Source organism: Pongo pygmaeus, chromosome 7 (assembly GCF_028885625.2).
Source record: "Pongo pygmaeus isolate AG05252 chromosome 7, NHGRI_mPonPyg2-v2.0_pri, whole genome shotgun sequence".
In the NCBI taxonomy this organism is placed as follows: domain Eukaryota; kingdom Metazoa; phylum Chordata; class Mammalia; order Primates; family Hominidae; genus Pongo; species Pongo pygmaeus.
The window spans coordinates 116,633,267-116,647,560 of NC_072380.2; the positions used below are offsets into that span (position 1 = coordinate 116,633,267).

Sequence of the window (14,294 nt, forward strand, 5' to 3'; positions counted from 1 at the left end):
TTTAGGATTATTATTTCTATTTCTGTGAAGAATATTGGTATTGTGATACAGATTACATTGAATCTGTAGATTGCTTTGGGTAGTATGGACATTTTAACAATATTGATTCTTCCAGTCCATGAACATGGAATATCTTTCCATTTTTTGTGTCCTCTTCAATTTCTCCTGTCAGTGTTTTGTAGTTTTATTATAGAGATCTTTCACTTCTTTGGTTAAGTTTATCCTAGGCATTTTATTTTATTTGTAGCTATTATACATGAGATTACTTTCTTGATTTCTTTTTCAGATTGTTTACTGTTGCCATATAGAAATGCTACTGATTTTTGTATGTCAATTTTATGTCCTGCAACTTTCCTGAATTTGTTTATCAATTCTAATAGTTTTTTTGGTGGAGTCTTTAGGTTTTTCCAAATATAAAATCCTATCTTCTGCAAACAAAGATAATTTGACTTCTTTCTTTCCAATTTGGATGCCCTTTGTTTATTTCTCTTGTCTGATTGATCTAGCTAGGACTTCCAGTATGATGTTGAATAATAGTGGTGAAAAGGGGCATCCTTGCCATGTTTCAGATCTTGCAAGAAAGGCTTTCAGCTTTTCCCCATTCAGTATGATACTAGCTGTGGGTCTACTGTGTATGGCTTTTACTGAGTTTAGATATGTTCCTTCTATACCCAGTTTTTTGAAGGTTTTCATCCTGAAGGGGTATTTAATTTTATCAAATGCTTTTTCAGCATCAATTGAAATTATCATATGATTTTTGTCCTTCATTCTGTTGATATAATGTATCACATTGATTGATTTACATATGTTGAACCATCTTCGCATTGCTGGGATCAATCCCACTTGGTCATGATGAAAGTTCTTTTTAATGTATTGTTGAGTTCAGTTTACTATTATTGAAGATTTTTGCATCTTAAACACATGATATGTGCATTCTAACCACTGTATTATTTATAGTATTCTCTTGAATATTTTTCTCTCTCTACATGTCATAATTTTTACCCACCATTCAAGACCCAAGTTTATAAAGCTTTTCTCATCTCTGATTCTCAATAGTATCCTTCCCTCCAGTGAAATTTCATAACACTGGGTTTATGTCCCTTTTCTCTGTGCTTATAACTTTTCTTTTGCTAATTTGTATAAGTATTTTCACTCATATTTGTACCCCTAAAGCACATGTCCCTTAGGTAATGTCTCATGTCTTATTTATTGTTCTTATTGACCACAGGGCCAAAGCTACCATTTGCCTAAATGGAGGCTTTGCACAAATTAGAAAAAGTGGTACCTCTAGGTAGATAATTAGAAATGTATACTTGCTTTGAACAGAACAATTAGAGAAAATTCCTTCTTTATGTGAAGAAAAAAATGTATTCTTCCTTTTGGTCAATTTCAGCCCCCGTATGCCAGAGCATGGAGGGCAGGTACCATTTCAGCCCCCACTTGCTGCCTTGGGACCTAACACCAAGTAGATGCAAGGTAGATGTTTGCTAAAGGAATCGATCAATTTGTGGCAAGATGTTTACTATGGTTTAAATTAGCTGAGTACAGAAATGTTTGAACTAAAAATTCAAGGGGAAAAAGGAACAAAATGGAAACCAGGTCATCTCTCTGAGGATGATTAAAAATAAAGTAGCTGAAATCATCAGAGAAGAGATACAGCTTTTGTAAGATACATGTTATAATGAAGACATTTAAAATCATAATTTTTGTATACATTTTTATCTTAAATTGACAGAGAAAGCAAGTGACACCTATTTTTGAAACATGTACATTTTAAATATAGTTTTTGTGCTTAATTGTTTTTAAGGAAGACAAAACATAGCTAGAGAGAGTGCAGGGACATATAACTAGCATAAAAAAAGATACTGAAAAATTATCATTTGATGATAGACAAATGATTAGGAACCATGATCATGGTGTGATAAACAGAGAAACATATACTTATGTTCTATAAATAATACGTTTAAAATTTTTCTTTAAAGTAACTTCCTTCAAACTCATGGTGGAGGGAGAGGTCTATTATTCAATAATTTGGTAGAGAATTTATAAATTCGAGAGATAGTAAATGTTCAATATATAGACAGACTTAAGAGTTTAAATAAACTTTTTATGTTCAGTTAATAAAGGAATATTCCTAGTTTCCTTAAAGATTTAGCCTTCATAAATTTATCACTTTTAAGGAAGATATCCATGATCTCTCCAAAATGCCCTTTGATGTTATATTTGGAGACATAATACTGAGCTGAATCCCAAGTCTCCTGATACAAGAACCTGTGCAATCTATGTTCTCACAGTCTTAGGACAGCTCTGATGTAATATCTGAATAAGCAGTTAACTACGAGTAAGTCGTGCAGGCCATGCATTTGTCCCTACATGTGTAGGCCTTATCCTATCTACAATGCTCACCTTGACTTCATTCCATTTATATTTAGTTTTGTAAATTTCCTCTAACAAACATTCTCATTCCTGCCTCAGGATATTTGCACTTGCTCCTCTCTAAGCTTAGAACATGCTTCTTTTATCTGACTGGGTTCGTCATTCAGGGCTCAGCTAGGTTGTCTCCTCTTCAGAGAGGCCTTCCTTGACAACCTTATTTAATGTTGTCCCCAAACTTTTCAGTCCCTTGTTATTTTATTCCATCTTATTTTCTTCAGATCACATATCACTATCTAAAATTATCAATTGTTTATATGTTTACTGTCTTTCACTATGACAGTATGAATGAAAGCTCCATGAAACAGGAGCATTCTGTCCTTTTCTATGCTACACCTCTTAATTTTGAGAATAGTGCCTGCTACATAGCCTGCTACTTTTAATTTAATTTATTTTTATTTATTTCAAAGTAAATATCTTCCTTTTTTTTTTTTTTTTTTTTTTGTTGCGACAGAGTTTCGCTCTTGTTGCCCAGGCTGGAGTGCAATAGCGTGATCTCGGCTCAACCGCAACCTCCGCCTCCCAGGTTCAAGCGATTCTCCTGCCTCAGCCTCCTGAATAGTTGGGATTACAGGTGCTTGCCACCACACCCAGCTAATTTTTGTTAGTTTTAGTAGAGATGGGATTTTGCCATGTTGGCCAGGCTGGTTTCAAACTTCTGACCCCAGGTGATCCACCCGCCTCAGCCTCCCAAAGTGCGGGGATTACAGACGTGAGCCACTGCACCTGGACCAAAGTAAATATCTTTTAAATAAGAATGTCCAAATCCCAGGAATGTGACATGTTAAAAGGGAGCAAACTTTAAGAAACAAATCATTTTTTTTTAAAAAGAAATCCTTAATATATTGGAATTTTTGGCATTAACAAGCTCTTGGGAAAGGAATTTTGGAAATTACAGTCCTCCTGGATGCTCCTTAAATTATCCCAAGTAAGCAGTGACCTACCTTGTGACCACTGAAATACTGCTTCCTGCCATGAGACCTAAGACTTAAGAACCTTAAACATAGATTAATTGCTAATGGCTATAATCAAGGCAGATGTTTTTGATTAAATGTACTTTGTTAATTAGCCAAAAGTTTCTCCCTAACCCTGGACATTTTGTGGCATAGACACACACACACACACACACACACACACACACACACACACCCCCTCTAATGCATTTAGATACTATAGTAATACATTCAAGCATATTAACATAATGTATTTATATACAGTACTTGCAATAATGTTAAAAATACTAAACTTTAAATTTCTGTCATCTCCAGAAGTCAAAGAATTAGTATGAAAAACTCAGTTTTTACATACTCTTCAAAGAGAGGTTTTCATTTAGCTTAATTAGGGTTTCTTGACATTAGAATTGACCATTGGAATTTCAGTTGTAAACCAAAACCAAGTTCTTATGCAGCCATATTTGCATTTTACATGCCGATATTTGCCAGCAAATTAATCAGAGACTGTGTCATATCATTTTTGTATCTGCATATTTGTCATAAATGGTGTTCAGTAAATCTTTGTTGAATAAATGATTACTACTTTACTAGCCTAAAATCATAGATGGTAATCTGAGTTTAAGTGAAATAAAGTTTGTTGTGTAGTAAATTTGGATAATAATAATTTCAGCTACCACATTTTAGGAAAGGAATGGTATTTAATATAGAGAAGTTTTTATATAAAAGGAGAACTTTAGACAGAAGCCAGATTTTTTTGTTGCTGTTTTTTTTCCTGCAAAGAACATGCAAGAAATGGCACTTTAAAATCCAGACATTTATCCAATGACTGCCAACTGGTGCGATGAAGTATGAGTTATAGTAGCAGCAGGTATTCAGTTAATTTGTGGCACCTGGCCCAGGAAGCACAACAGTGGGAAGAAAAAGGAAGTAAGCCTTTCAAGATACCGTGTTTAGGAGCTTGACCAGTCCTACTGGGTTTGTTTCTAATCTACCAGGAATGCTATTGTCTTCAAACTCTTGAACACTACAAGCGCTATCACCACTTTCTTGCCAAAGATGTTATAAATGGTTTCACTCCTGGAACTATCTCTGTCTACTTTCTATCCTTCAATGTCTTTTCTGTCCCTGTGCCACAGTCCTAATTCTCCATTGTATTAGCTGTTAGGCCTCCATAGAATCACCCCAGTCTTTCATTCCTTGGTAAATTATTTCCAGACTACCTTCTCAGTTCTAATGTGATGAAATATTTGTTTTGGCATGACTATACGTTCTTAAGACTCAGAATTTGTCTTTGTCTCATCTTTGCTACTTATTATCTTTAAGCCAAACCACTTACCTCTATTCATTCAAACCTATAAATGAAAACTTTGGCCCTATAGCATATAAACTTCATTTAATTTAATCACATCTTCCAATAATCCCTAATATGCTATTTATGTATTTGGGGAATACTTGTGTTTCACTTGCTTTGTAGTTACTTGTTACTTTTCTCCTAGTGATTGACAATACTAGATTTGCCTTTTCTTTAACGATTCAGGATACAACTTTTCAACAACTATTATTTTGCCATAAATCAATCTCCGTATTGGCAGTTGTATATATTTAACTTTGATAATACTAAATATATACAGTTTTTATTGTTTTTCTAAAGCCAAAAATTAGAAATATGCACAAAACAATATTTAGAAATGTAAAAACAATGTCCTTTTCTAGAACTGAACACCCTATATTAACACTCAATCTATTGTGTAGTAATCTGTTAGGATTAGCTACAAATCGATACTGTACCTTTAACCCATGACATGAACTAATGTGGGTTGAGTAATTTGACTTACATAAAAGAAGAAGCGATGTTGGACCTTGATTGCTCTTTTCATTTGTCTGTTTTAACTTTCTTTAGTTACCAACACTTTTTATGTTTATTCTGGAAAAAACAAAATAGAAAAAGACAAACTTTTTTTAACACATAGCTATCAACCAGAAAAAATTAAAATGACTTGTAGCAGACTGGTCACAGTATATCCTTTCATATTTTTGGCTAAGTACATTTATATTTTTCCCCTAAAAATAAAATTTTTCTGAACACATAATTTTATTTTTCTTCATATCTCTTCATTCTTCTTTTGTGCAGATGACTGGTACATCATCTCATGAATCTAGGCTTCTCAAATTACTTAGTTTAGCGCAGAATATTACTTCTTTTTTTATAAAACTATTTTTGGATTTCTGTCACTGGAAAAACTTTGGGATTTGAATTTGCCTGTGTCCCCTAGTAGTAGGGTAAATCCATATTTGATACATATGTCATCCAAAGCTAAGTTACAGATACCTGCTTCTCCCTCCCCATCCCCCACCATCAAGAATATCTTTTTATGTCCATAAACATTTATGTTTAACAGCATTTTCAAAAGTACATTGTCTTTTATTGATGAACATAATTTATTTAAACACCCACTGTTGTTGGACATTTGTGGGTTTTTCCCCTTGTTTTATTTTGTTTTCTTTTTTGCTATTATAATCAATTGTGCAATAAATATCATTATACCTAAATCTGTACACATTGCTAAGTTTTCCCTTATGATAAATTCTAAAGTTGAAATGCTAGGTTAAAGGGTAGGCTTGTTTATTTTTAAAGCTTTTGACATATATTGCCAAGTTGCTCTTTAGAAATCTATCACTGAGATCCCACTAGAAGTGTTGAAATATACTGTATTTCCAAACCTTATAAAATTTCTCTTTTAAAAAAATTGCTAATGTAATACATCTTTTCCTAACCACACTGAGCATTTTAAAATATTGCCCATAATTACAAATTCCTTACTCCAAAGTATTTCAAAAATCAAGACTCCCAAAACTTTAAAAATTTTGGTAGCTTGTAGCTGGGTGCGGTGACTCACACCTGTAATCCCAGCACTTTGGGAGACCGAGGCGGGAGGATCACCTGAGGTCGGGAGTTCAAGACCAGCCTGACCAACATGGAGAACACCGTTGCTACTAAAAATACAAAAAATAAATAAATAAATAAATTAGCTGGACATGGTGGTGCATGCCTGCAATCCCAGCTACTTGTGAGGCTGCGACAGGAGAATTGCTTGAACCTGGGAGGCGGAGATTGCGGTGAGCTAGATCACGCCATTGCACTCCAGCCTGGGCAACAAGAGTGAAACTCGATCTCAAAAAAAAAAAAAAAAGTAGCTTATTTGCTTACAACATTTTTTGCTTATCATTTTAGATGATGTCCAGTGAAGAAAGAAAAGGAACCCTAGCTGCAATCTTTCTCTCATCAAAACACACCACTCTAGTGCTACTACTATTCATAAACTCATTCCTGGTGATCTCTAAGTTTCAAGGAAATAAAAAGAGCATCCATCTTATAAAACTTTTAATAACCCCTTTTGGGCCAGGCTCGATCCTAGGACTGTAATCCCAGGACTTTGAGAGGACCAGGAGAGAGGATCACTTGAGTCCAGGAGTTGAGACCAGCCCGGGCAACACAGTGAGAATCTGTCTCCCCTCCCCCACCGCAAAAAAAAAGCCAGGTGTGCTGGCATGCACTGTAGTCCTAGCTACTTAGGAAGCTAAAGCAGGAAAATCAAAATCACTTGAGCCCAGGGGTTCGAGGTTACAATGAGCTATGATTGTACCACTGCACCCTAGCCTGGGTGATAGAGCAAAACACCATCTCTAAAAAACAAATGAATAAAAATAAATAACTCCTTTTGTAAATAATGCTTTATTAAAGTTGTTAGGTTGAAGAGAAGTGCACTTGTTTTCAAACAAAGTTCTCATTAAAATATTATTTATCTACAAAATGATGTATCAGTTCCAGTTAGTATTTTATTGTAGTATCTTATTTGATTTTGGTCAAGTTCTTTATGGCCTTGATATTCAAACATAAAAATTCAAATGCAAAAATCACAAGATACAATTTTCTGAGGATTTCACTCTGTCATCAAGGCTGGAATGCAGTGGCACCATCTCAGCTCACTGCAATCTCAACCTCTCGGGCTCAGGTGATCCACCTGTGTCTCCGAAGTAGGTGGGACTATAGGCATGTGCCACCATGCCTGGCTAATTTTTTACTTTTTCGTAAAGATGGGGTCTCACATGTTGCCAGGCTGGTATCAAACTCCTGGGTTTAAGCAGTCGTCTTGCCTCAGCCTCCCTAAGTGCTAGGATTACAGGCGTGAGCTACTGTGCCCACCCAAAAATTGCTATATAACAGAAACACTAGGTTATTCTGACTATGGAACATAGGTTATATAAAAAGCCTTAGTTTCTGTTAAACTTTGGCTCTTTTAAACTATAACAAGCCTTTTCTTTTTACTTTCTATCAAAATAAAACAAACTTGAAAATTATCATTTCAGGATATTACAGAAACATATTCTCATCTCTTTTCTCTTCTCTTCTCCTCTTCTCTTCTCTCCCCACCCCCCTGAACTTTCTCTCTCTCTCCCTCACACACACACACACAGTAACTCTCTTTGTCCTGTTTCTGACTATGTATGCCACATTTTTTCTTAAAACAAATGTGAGGGATATAATAGTATACTTCACTATATATTTTTTTAATTTCACACTGGGTCTTTTCCCTCTTAAATACTTGGAGAAGGTATTACATAGGTTAATAAAAGTAACATGTGGTTCTAGCCTTTAACCAGATTTTACTCTAGGATAGAAAACACTTTTTTTTTTTCTGGAAGACCAAGATAATTGAATTAGATATAAGAGTTCACCTCAATAGGTTAGTTTTCTAATTCTCATCCTTTAAATAATGTTTAAAGATATTTCTGTTTCTTGATTTTTATTCTTTTTTATTACTTTATGTATTAAACATTCATTATCAGAACCAAAATAAAACTTTGTAATACTGAGTCAAAAATTGATATGTAAATAAGTATTTTCATTCCTGCAAAACAGACTGCTTCCCTCATAGTCCTCCTAGGTTTATGGGGGCTAGCTGGATAGCCTGCTTCCAGATTCTTCACTTTCTAATCTACACCTACCATACCCCAGAAATCGTGGAAAAATAATTTTTTTCCATTTTTAAAGTCATTTCTTTAATTACTCCCAGTTGCAGTATTAGTCTTGCAGTAGATTATTAATCAGCTCACATGCCTCAGTGATTCATTGATTGCTTTCTGGTGCACTGTCTGGAAAACTGATAATGATTTTTCTTTCTTTCAAAAGAGTGCAAGAAGGAAATCTCTCTTCTGTTTATTTTTGTAATATAGATTTATATCAGTAATGATGAAATTAAGTAAAGTGAAATAAAGTATTTTTTAATTCAAAGCTAATGAAAATAGCAAGCCTTTTTAGAAAATTTGACCATTATTAGATAAACCTTATTATGAGAAAACTTACAGGGCCACTTTTGAAATGGATACTATATTATTGGCCTTTTTTTTTTGTTTTGGTAAAATTTTCCCACTTGTCTAATTACTTTTTGAAGGCAACAGTAAAGTAGAGAAGAATGTTTTTGTCAACTTCTCCCTTATGTTGTATGGCTACCTTTAGGTCCTGCAGGACAGCATAGTGTCTTAAATGAACCCACTGATTTTTCATGAATTTTTTTCCTGTGATCATGCGAATTTGCACCTTGTCTTTGACAGCAGAAATAAAATCATAAATCTGATTTTGCATATTTGCTCTAAGGTTGGCCCAGAGTAGCAAAGCACAATCAAGACCATGGTATTTGAAATTTTTTAAATCCTAAAAATATATTCCATAGATGATATAATTTAATTATACTCCAAATGTTTTATCTAAAATGCATTTTCTGTCTTTTCCTTTTTACTCTTGTCCTCACTTTTAATGATCCATCGGCTGACAGTGTCTTTACATCCAAAATGCAAAGCAGACAAGTGGGCATATCAGGGAAGAACATGACAAAAAGCACCAGCATCAGTGGAGACATGTGCTCACTGGAGAAGAATGATGGCAGCCAGTCTGACACTGCAGTGGGCGCCTTGGGCACCAGTGGCAAAAAGCGGCGCTCTAGCATTGGTGCCAAAATGGTAGCTATCGTTGGTCTGTCACGGAAAAGTCGCAGTGCTTCTCAGCTCAGCCAAACGGGTAGGAATTTTAATGTTACTTTTAACTTGATATTTGAGTTGTCATTACAAGATATGTTTCTTTTCTCTTATTCATTTTATTGCAGTAATGTGTGGATGATGACATGTTCCAGAGGGAAAGGGCATTTTAAACTAGTTAACCTTTCTGAAATCAACAATGATGTTTTTTCCAGTGATCAATGAGCCTGCTTCCGAGTGAACCTTGGCCAGTGTTTTTAAAATGTAGCTAATGTCTTTCCTCCTCAGGGAGGAGTTACGCTGTGACACCCAATTGCCAGCTGCTGATCCTTTGTAAAGATAATCTGAAATGGGGGATATTTGCTTTTCTTTAGGTTCCTCAAGTTGGAACCAGCTAAATTAATTTCCATTCCCAGCAAGATGCTGTGAAGATGACTTCTCATATTTTGTGTGAATAATACAGTTCTTGTTTTGCTGACAGCCCAACTTCCTTTCCAGTTTGTAAGCAACATTTACCAGTAGTTATCAATTTTCTCACTGCAATTTTTATTTCCGTGTTAAAACTTCAAACAGCAATATTCTCCAGCAGCAGGGATGGAGGAATTTTCTGCTGACAGTGAAGATATTCAAAGCTTTGCTACTTTAAAATTCTGTTGCTAAATCACATCTGCAAAAATAAATTATATACAACACTCCTACTCAGAAAAGCCACTGTTAGCAATTAAGAAATTTGTGAATCAAAGCAATGTCTTTTTTCAAATGGGTGTAGATAATTAAACATTAAATCCTTGGTATCTTGGAAATAATAGCATATCTTCTGCTTAACAAACAAATGCATGTAATATGGTGTTTCTTTTATAGCAAAATAAATTATAGACAGCTGGATTAAATCTAATTTATGTTTGACTACTAGGACTCTTGTACATAGAAGTCAGATATAAATCTACAGCACAAAAGAATTTAAGGTTACATTAATTCCTGGACCCGGCTAATCTTGATTTTTACAAACTGTACTTGTGATTCTGGGAATTTAGTCTTATTTAACAATATTATATTGAAATAATTATTTAGTGGTATTTTTTATATTCTGATTGTAACTAAAGATATTTAAAGTGATTTTTGTCATAGGATTTTTTATTTGGTGTTGTAAAATACTATTTTGCACTTTAATATATAAATAGAAGTTTAATTTATGGACAGTGGACATACAGATCATATTTTAATGATTTTTAAAATTGTTAATATTTATACTAATTAACTATGTTGTGCTAATATAATACATGCTGGCCTTTTGAAATTGAGGTTTTTTTATACTTCTGTACTAGAACTTCATTGCATGTTTTTCTTTAAAACTTACAAACATCTGTCAATCTAAAACTTCTCTAAAAAATAAAGTCTACTAATTTTTTTTAAATTACGAACCTAAAATGGACATTAATAAGACTACAAGTTAGAAAATATATGAAACTAAATAATTAATTCCATTCACTCAGGGTTCTTATTTATAAGTATTGAGCGCTTACTGTGTGCCAGACACATGAAGAAAAAAGATGAATAGGAAATCATTTATAACCCAAGTTGCTTACAGTCTAATAGAGGACAGATACTTCAACAGATTGCTTCAAGGTCATACGCCAGTGGTGAATCTAGAATTACATAGAAGTTACACTGGATGCTCAGAGGAAGGCCACTTGACTCAACCTGGAATTCCAGGAATGAATTCCTGGAGATGATACCTAATCAGAGGTATCATCTCAGTGACTCAAGTGGCTGCTAACTAGGTAAAAGACAATTAGAAAGGTGTTCTAGATAGAAACCATAAGAAACAAGGCATAGATCCATGATATGTGCAGGAATGATAAGCAGTTACCTAATTTTAACATAAAATGTTGGAATGAATAGCTAGAGATGAAGCTAGTAGATAAATAGAGACCAGGTCATAGAGCATCTCAGATCATAATTATAGATGATAGGAAGTTTTAAAAGGTTCTCAGTAGAGGATTGATATGGTCATATTTGTATGTACTTTATGTATAGTTTTTAGGCCATTCAGGCTGCCATTTGTTTGTAACAAATAATTTTTGAGTACCTATCATTTGCCAGGGACTATCCTAAAGAGAACAGAAGACAGAAATCCTTCTTCTCTTGGAGCTTATATTCTAGTGGGGCTACAATAAAGAGGTAAACTTAAGTCCACACCTGGAAAAGAGCATTTAAGGATGAATTAATAGAGAAGTATGATAATTCAGACAAAAGATAAGATCATGAACTAAGCCAGCTGTAATAAAGATAGAGAGGGGATGATAGATTCAGGGAATTTTTAAAGAGCAAAGTTAGTAGTCATTTACCTGATTAAGTGACTGATTGGATATGAGGAGGTGAAGGAGAGGAAATTCTAAGATGACTCCCATATTTCTGACTCGCATCACTGAGTGAATGGTAGTGCCATTAATGGATATTGGAAGTATAAGAAGAGTGGTTGGGGCATGGTGACTGATGCCTGTAATCCCAGCACTTTGGGAGGCCAAGGCAGGCAGATCACTTGAGGTCAAGAGTTTGAGACCAGCCTGGGCAACGTGGCAAAACCCCATCTCTACAAAAAATACAACAGTTAGCCCCTCGTGATGACTCATGCCATAGTCCCAGCTACACTGGAGGCTGAGGCATGAGAATTGCTTCAACCCGGGAGACAGAGGTTACAGTGAGCCGAGATTGGCTGCTGCCCTCCAGCCTGGGTGACAGAGTGAGACTCTGTCCTGCACTCCCCCCACTCAAAAAAAAAAAAAAAGACATGTTGGGGAAAGAGGAAGAGGGATGAGTCTTTGATTTACGAAATTTTGAATTTGTGATATCTGTGAAAATTTCCAAGTGGAAATGTCTAGAACATTTAAATAAACACTTTTGAAGCTTGTGTCAGAACCAGGGACATAAATCTGAGAGTTACAAAGTTTAGGTAATACTTAAACTCATGAACATGGCTGAAATTGCCCAAGAAGAATGATACAGATAAAACAGCAGTAGGCCAAGACAATGCCCTGTGGAAGATTAGCATTTTAGAATTGCGCGGAGGAAGAGCCCAAGAAGAAGAAGAAGGAACAATCATAAAGAAAAGACCAAAATTATGAGAGGATAGCATCACAGAAATTAAGAGTGTAGAATAATTCAGTAACAGAAGGGTCAGTATTTCTCAATGATCAATTTCACGTCTTTACATGTTTGGCATAACTGTCCCATATATCTTTCTTTCTTTGTATTTGTATTACAAAATTATAGCTCTATTGACCATACATTGAGATTCTGTAACAACACTGATTTGGTTTTCATGTATGAGTAGTTATAGGTTTTCATCTCAAAAACATTGTGATGTTGGCAGATTTAAGAAATGTAGTCTTGTTTCTTGTTATAAAGTTCCTTCTTATATATTACATAGCAAACGATAAAGTCTCTTTGTTACTGTCTTTATTACTATTCAGTGACATTAAAATGGGTATATTTTTAATCGTTCTTAAAATTTACAGTTATTCATACCTACTCACCTAATAGATTTGACCTGCTGGCAATAGAATTCAGATTATCTCTCATTTTAAAGCCCAAGTTTGACTGTAGCATGGCCAACAGAGATTGTTTTACAATTACTGGATTTCAAACTTCCAATGGGTTTCTAAGTTCTGTATTTGTGTGCATATGTATATGTGTTTAAAATAAGGTTTTAATTATGCTTTATTTTCTTAAGAAAAAAATGGAATCATAAGCTTCAAAAGTATTTGAAACAAATCTTCAAATTTCAGTATTTGAGCATATGATCTAGTAGCTTAGATATTACATTATCAAAAGTCATTATCTACAATAATGAACTAGTTTTATAATGCTGGATCTTATAATAGCTTCTTTCTTCAGACATAAATATATAAGATGTATTGAGTAACTTGCCTGAAACAAAGAAATTCTTTGTGTGTTTTCAGCTGTATGTTTGTATTTTCAAAGACTTGTTTAGTATTCTCTTTATTTTCCTGGTCTCTATGTGAAGATCTATATGTAGTTAAGTTAAAGAGTCATCATGTGATGAATGATGTATCATAATGATTTCAATTTTTTGAGATGGTATTTACTATTGTAAAAATAAATGTTATTGTACCACCATGGATTTCAAGATCAGACAAGACAACTTACCTCCCTTCTGAAGAGTAGAAACTCAGCAAAACAGGGTCTTCCTAAAGAATAGTGAAATGATTCTGGATGATATCACAGTAATTATATGTAAATAATAATTGACAAAGGAGAAAACTTTTATAAAGGTATGTTGACCAACACACATAGAGGCTAACTTATATCTCTCTTCTGTCATACTATTTGTATGTTCCATTGCCTGTTAATTGGAAACTCATCTTTTAAATCACTGTTTCTAAAGAATTGAGTATGACTTGATAGGCATCATAACCTAGTAGAGAGCATATAGAGGGAATGAGGAGACTTGAATTCTATTGCTTACTCTGGGTTATATATTAAATATGGACTCTTTAAAAACTTACCAAGCAGATCTGAGTCATAGTATGTCTGTCTGACTGATGGAATTGACACGTGCTATCCTAACAGCATTTCTATAAAGATAATATTTTTAAATGTATGAAAAGTACATTAAAATCACATGGTAGATATAAGACATCAGTAACCAATTCAGCCTCATAGGGGAATCAAGAGTTCTGTCTTAGACATGATTTTGATTTTGAGATGTCCATTAGACATCTAAGTGCAGTTGTTACATGATTAAGTGCATAGATGAATTCAGAGCCCAGTAGATCAAAGCTAAGGATGTAATTTAGGAGTAATCTGCAGGTAGCATTTGAAGCCATAGAACTGGGTAAGATTATTTATGGT

General features: G+C 34.4%; 1 protein-coding gene across 28 annotated transcripts in view; it reads left to right on the top strand.

Annotated features, from left to right (window-relative positions):
* The window catches only part of RIMS2 (regulating synaptic membrane exocytosis 2), a 775,539-nt gene that overhangs the window by 660,498 nt on the left and 100,747 nt on the right, over positions 1-14,294 (top strand). For 15 of the 28 annotated variants that reach the window (XM_054499558.2, XM_054499559.2, XM_054499562.2 and 12 more), the window contains one exon: positions 9,221-9,462. The exons of the other annotated variants lie outside the window; for them this stretch is intronic. In XM_054499558.2, coding sequence (XP_054355533.1) covers positions 9,221-9,462 — 242 coding nt within the window. The remainder of the gene's footprint in view (positions 1-9,220; positions 9,463-14,294) is intronic. 28 annotated transcript variants of the gene reach the window in all.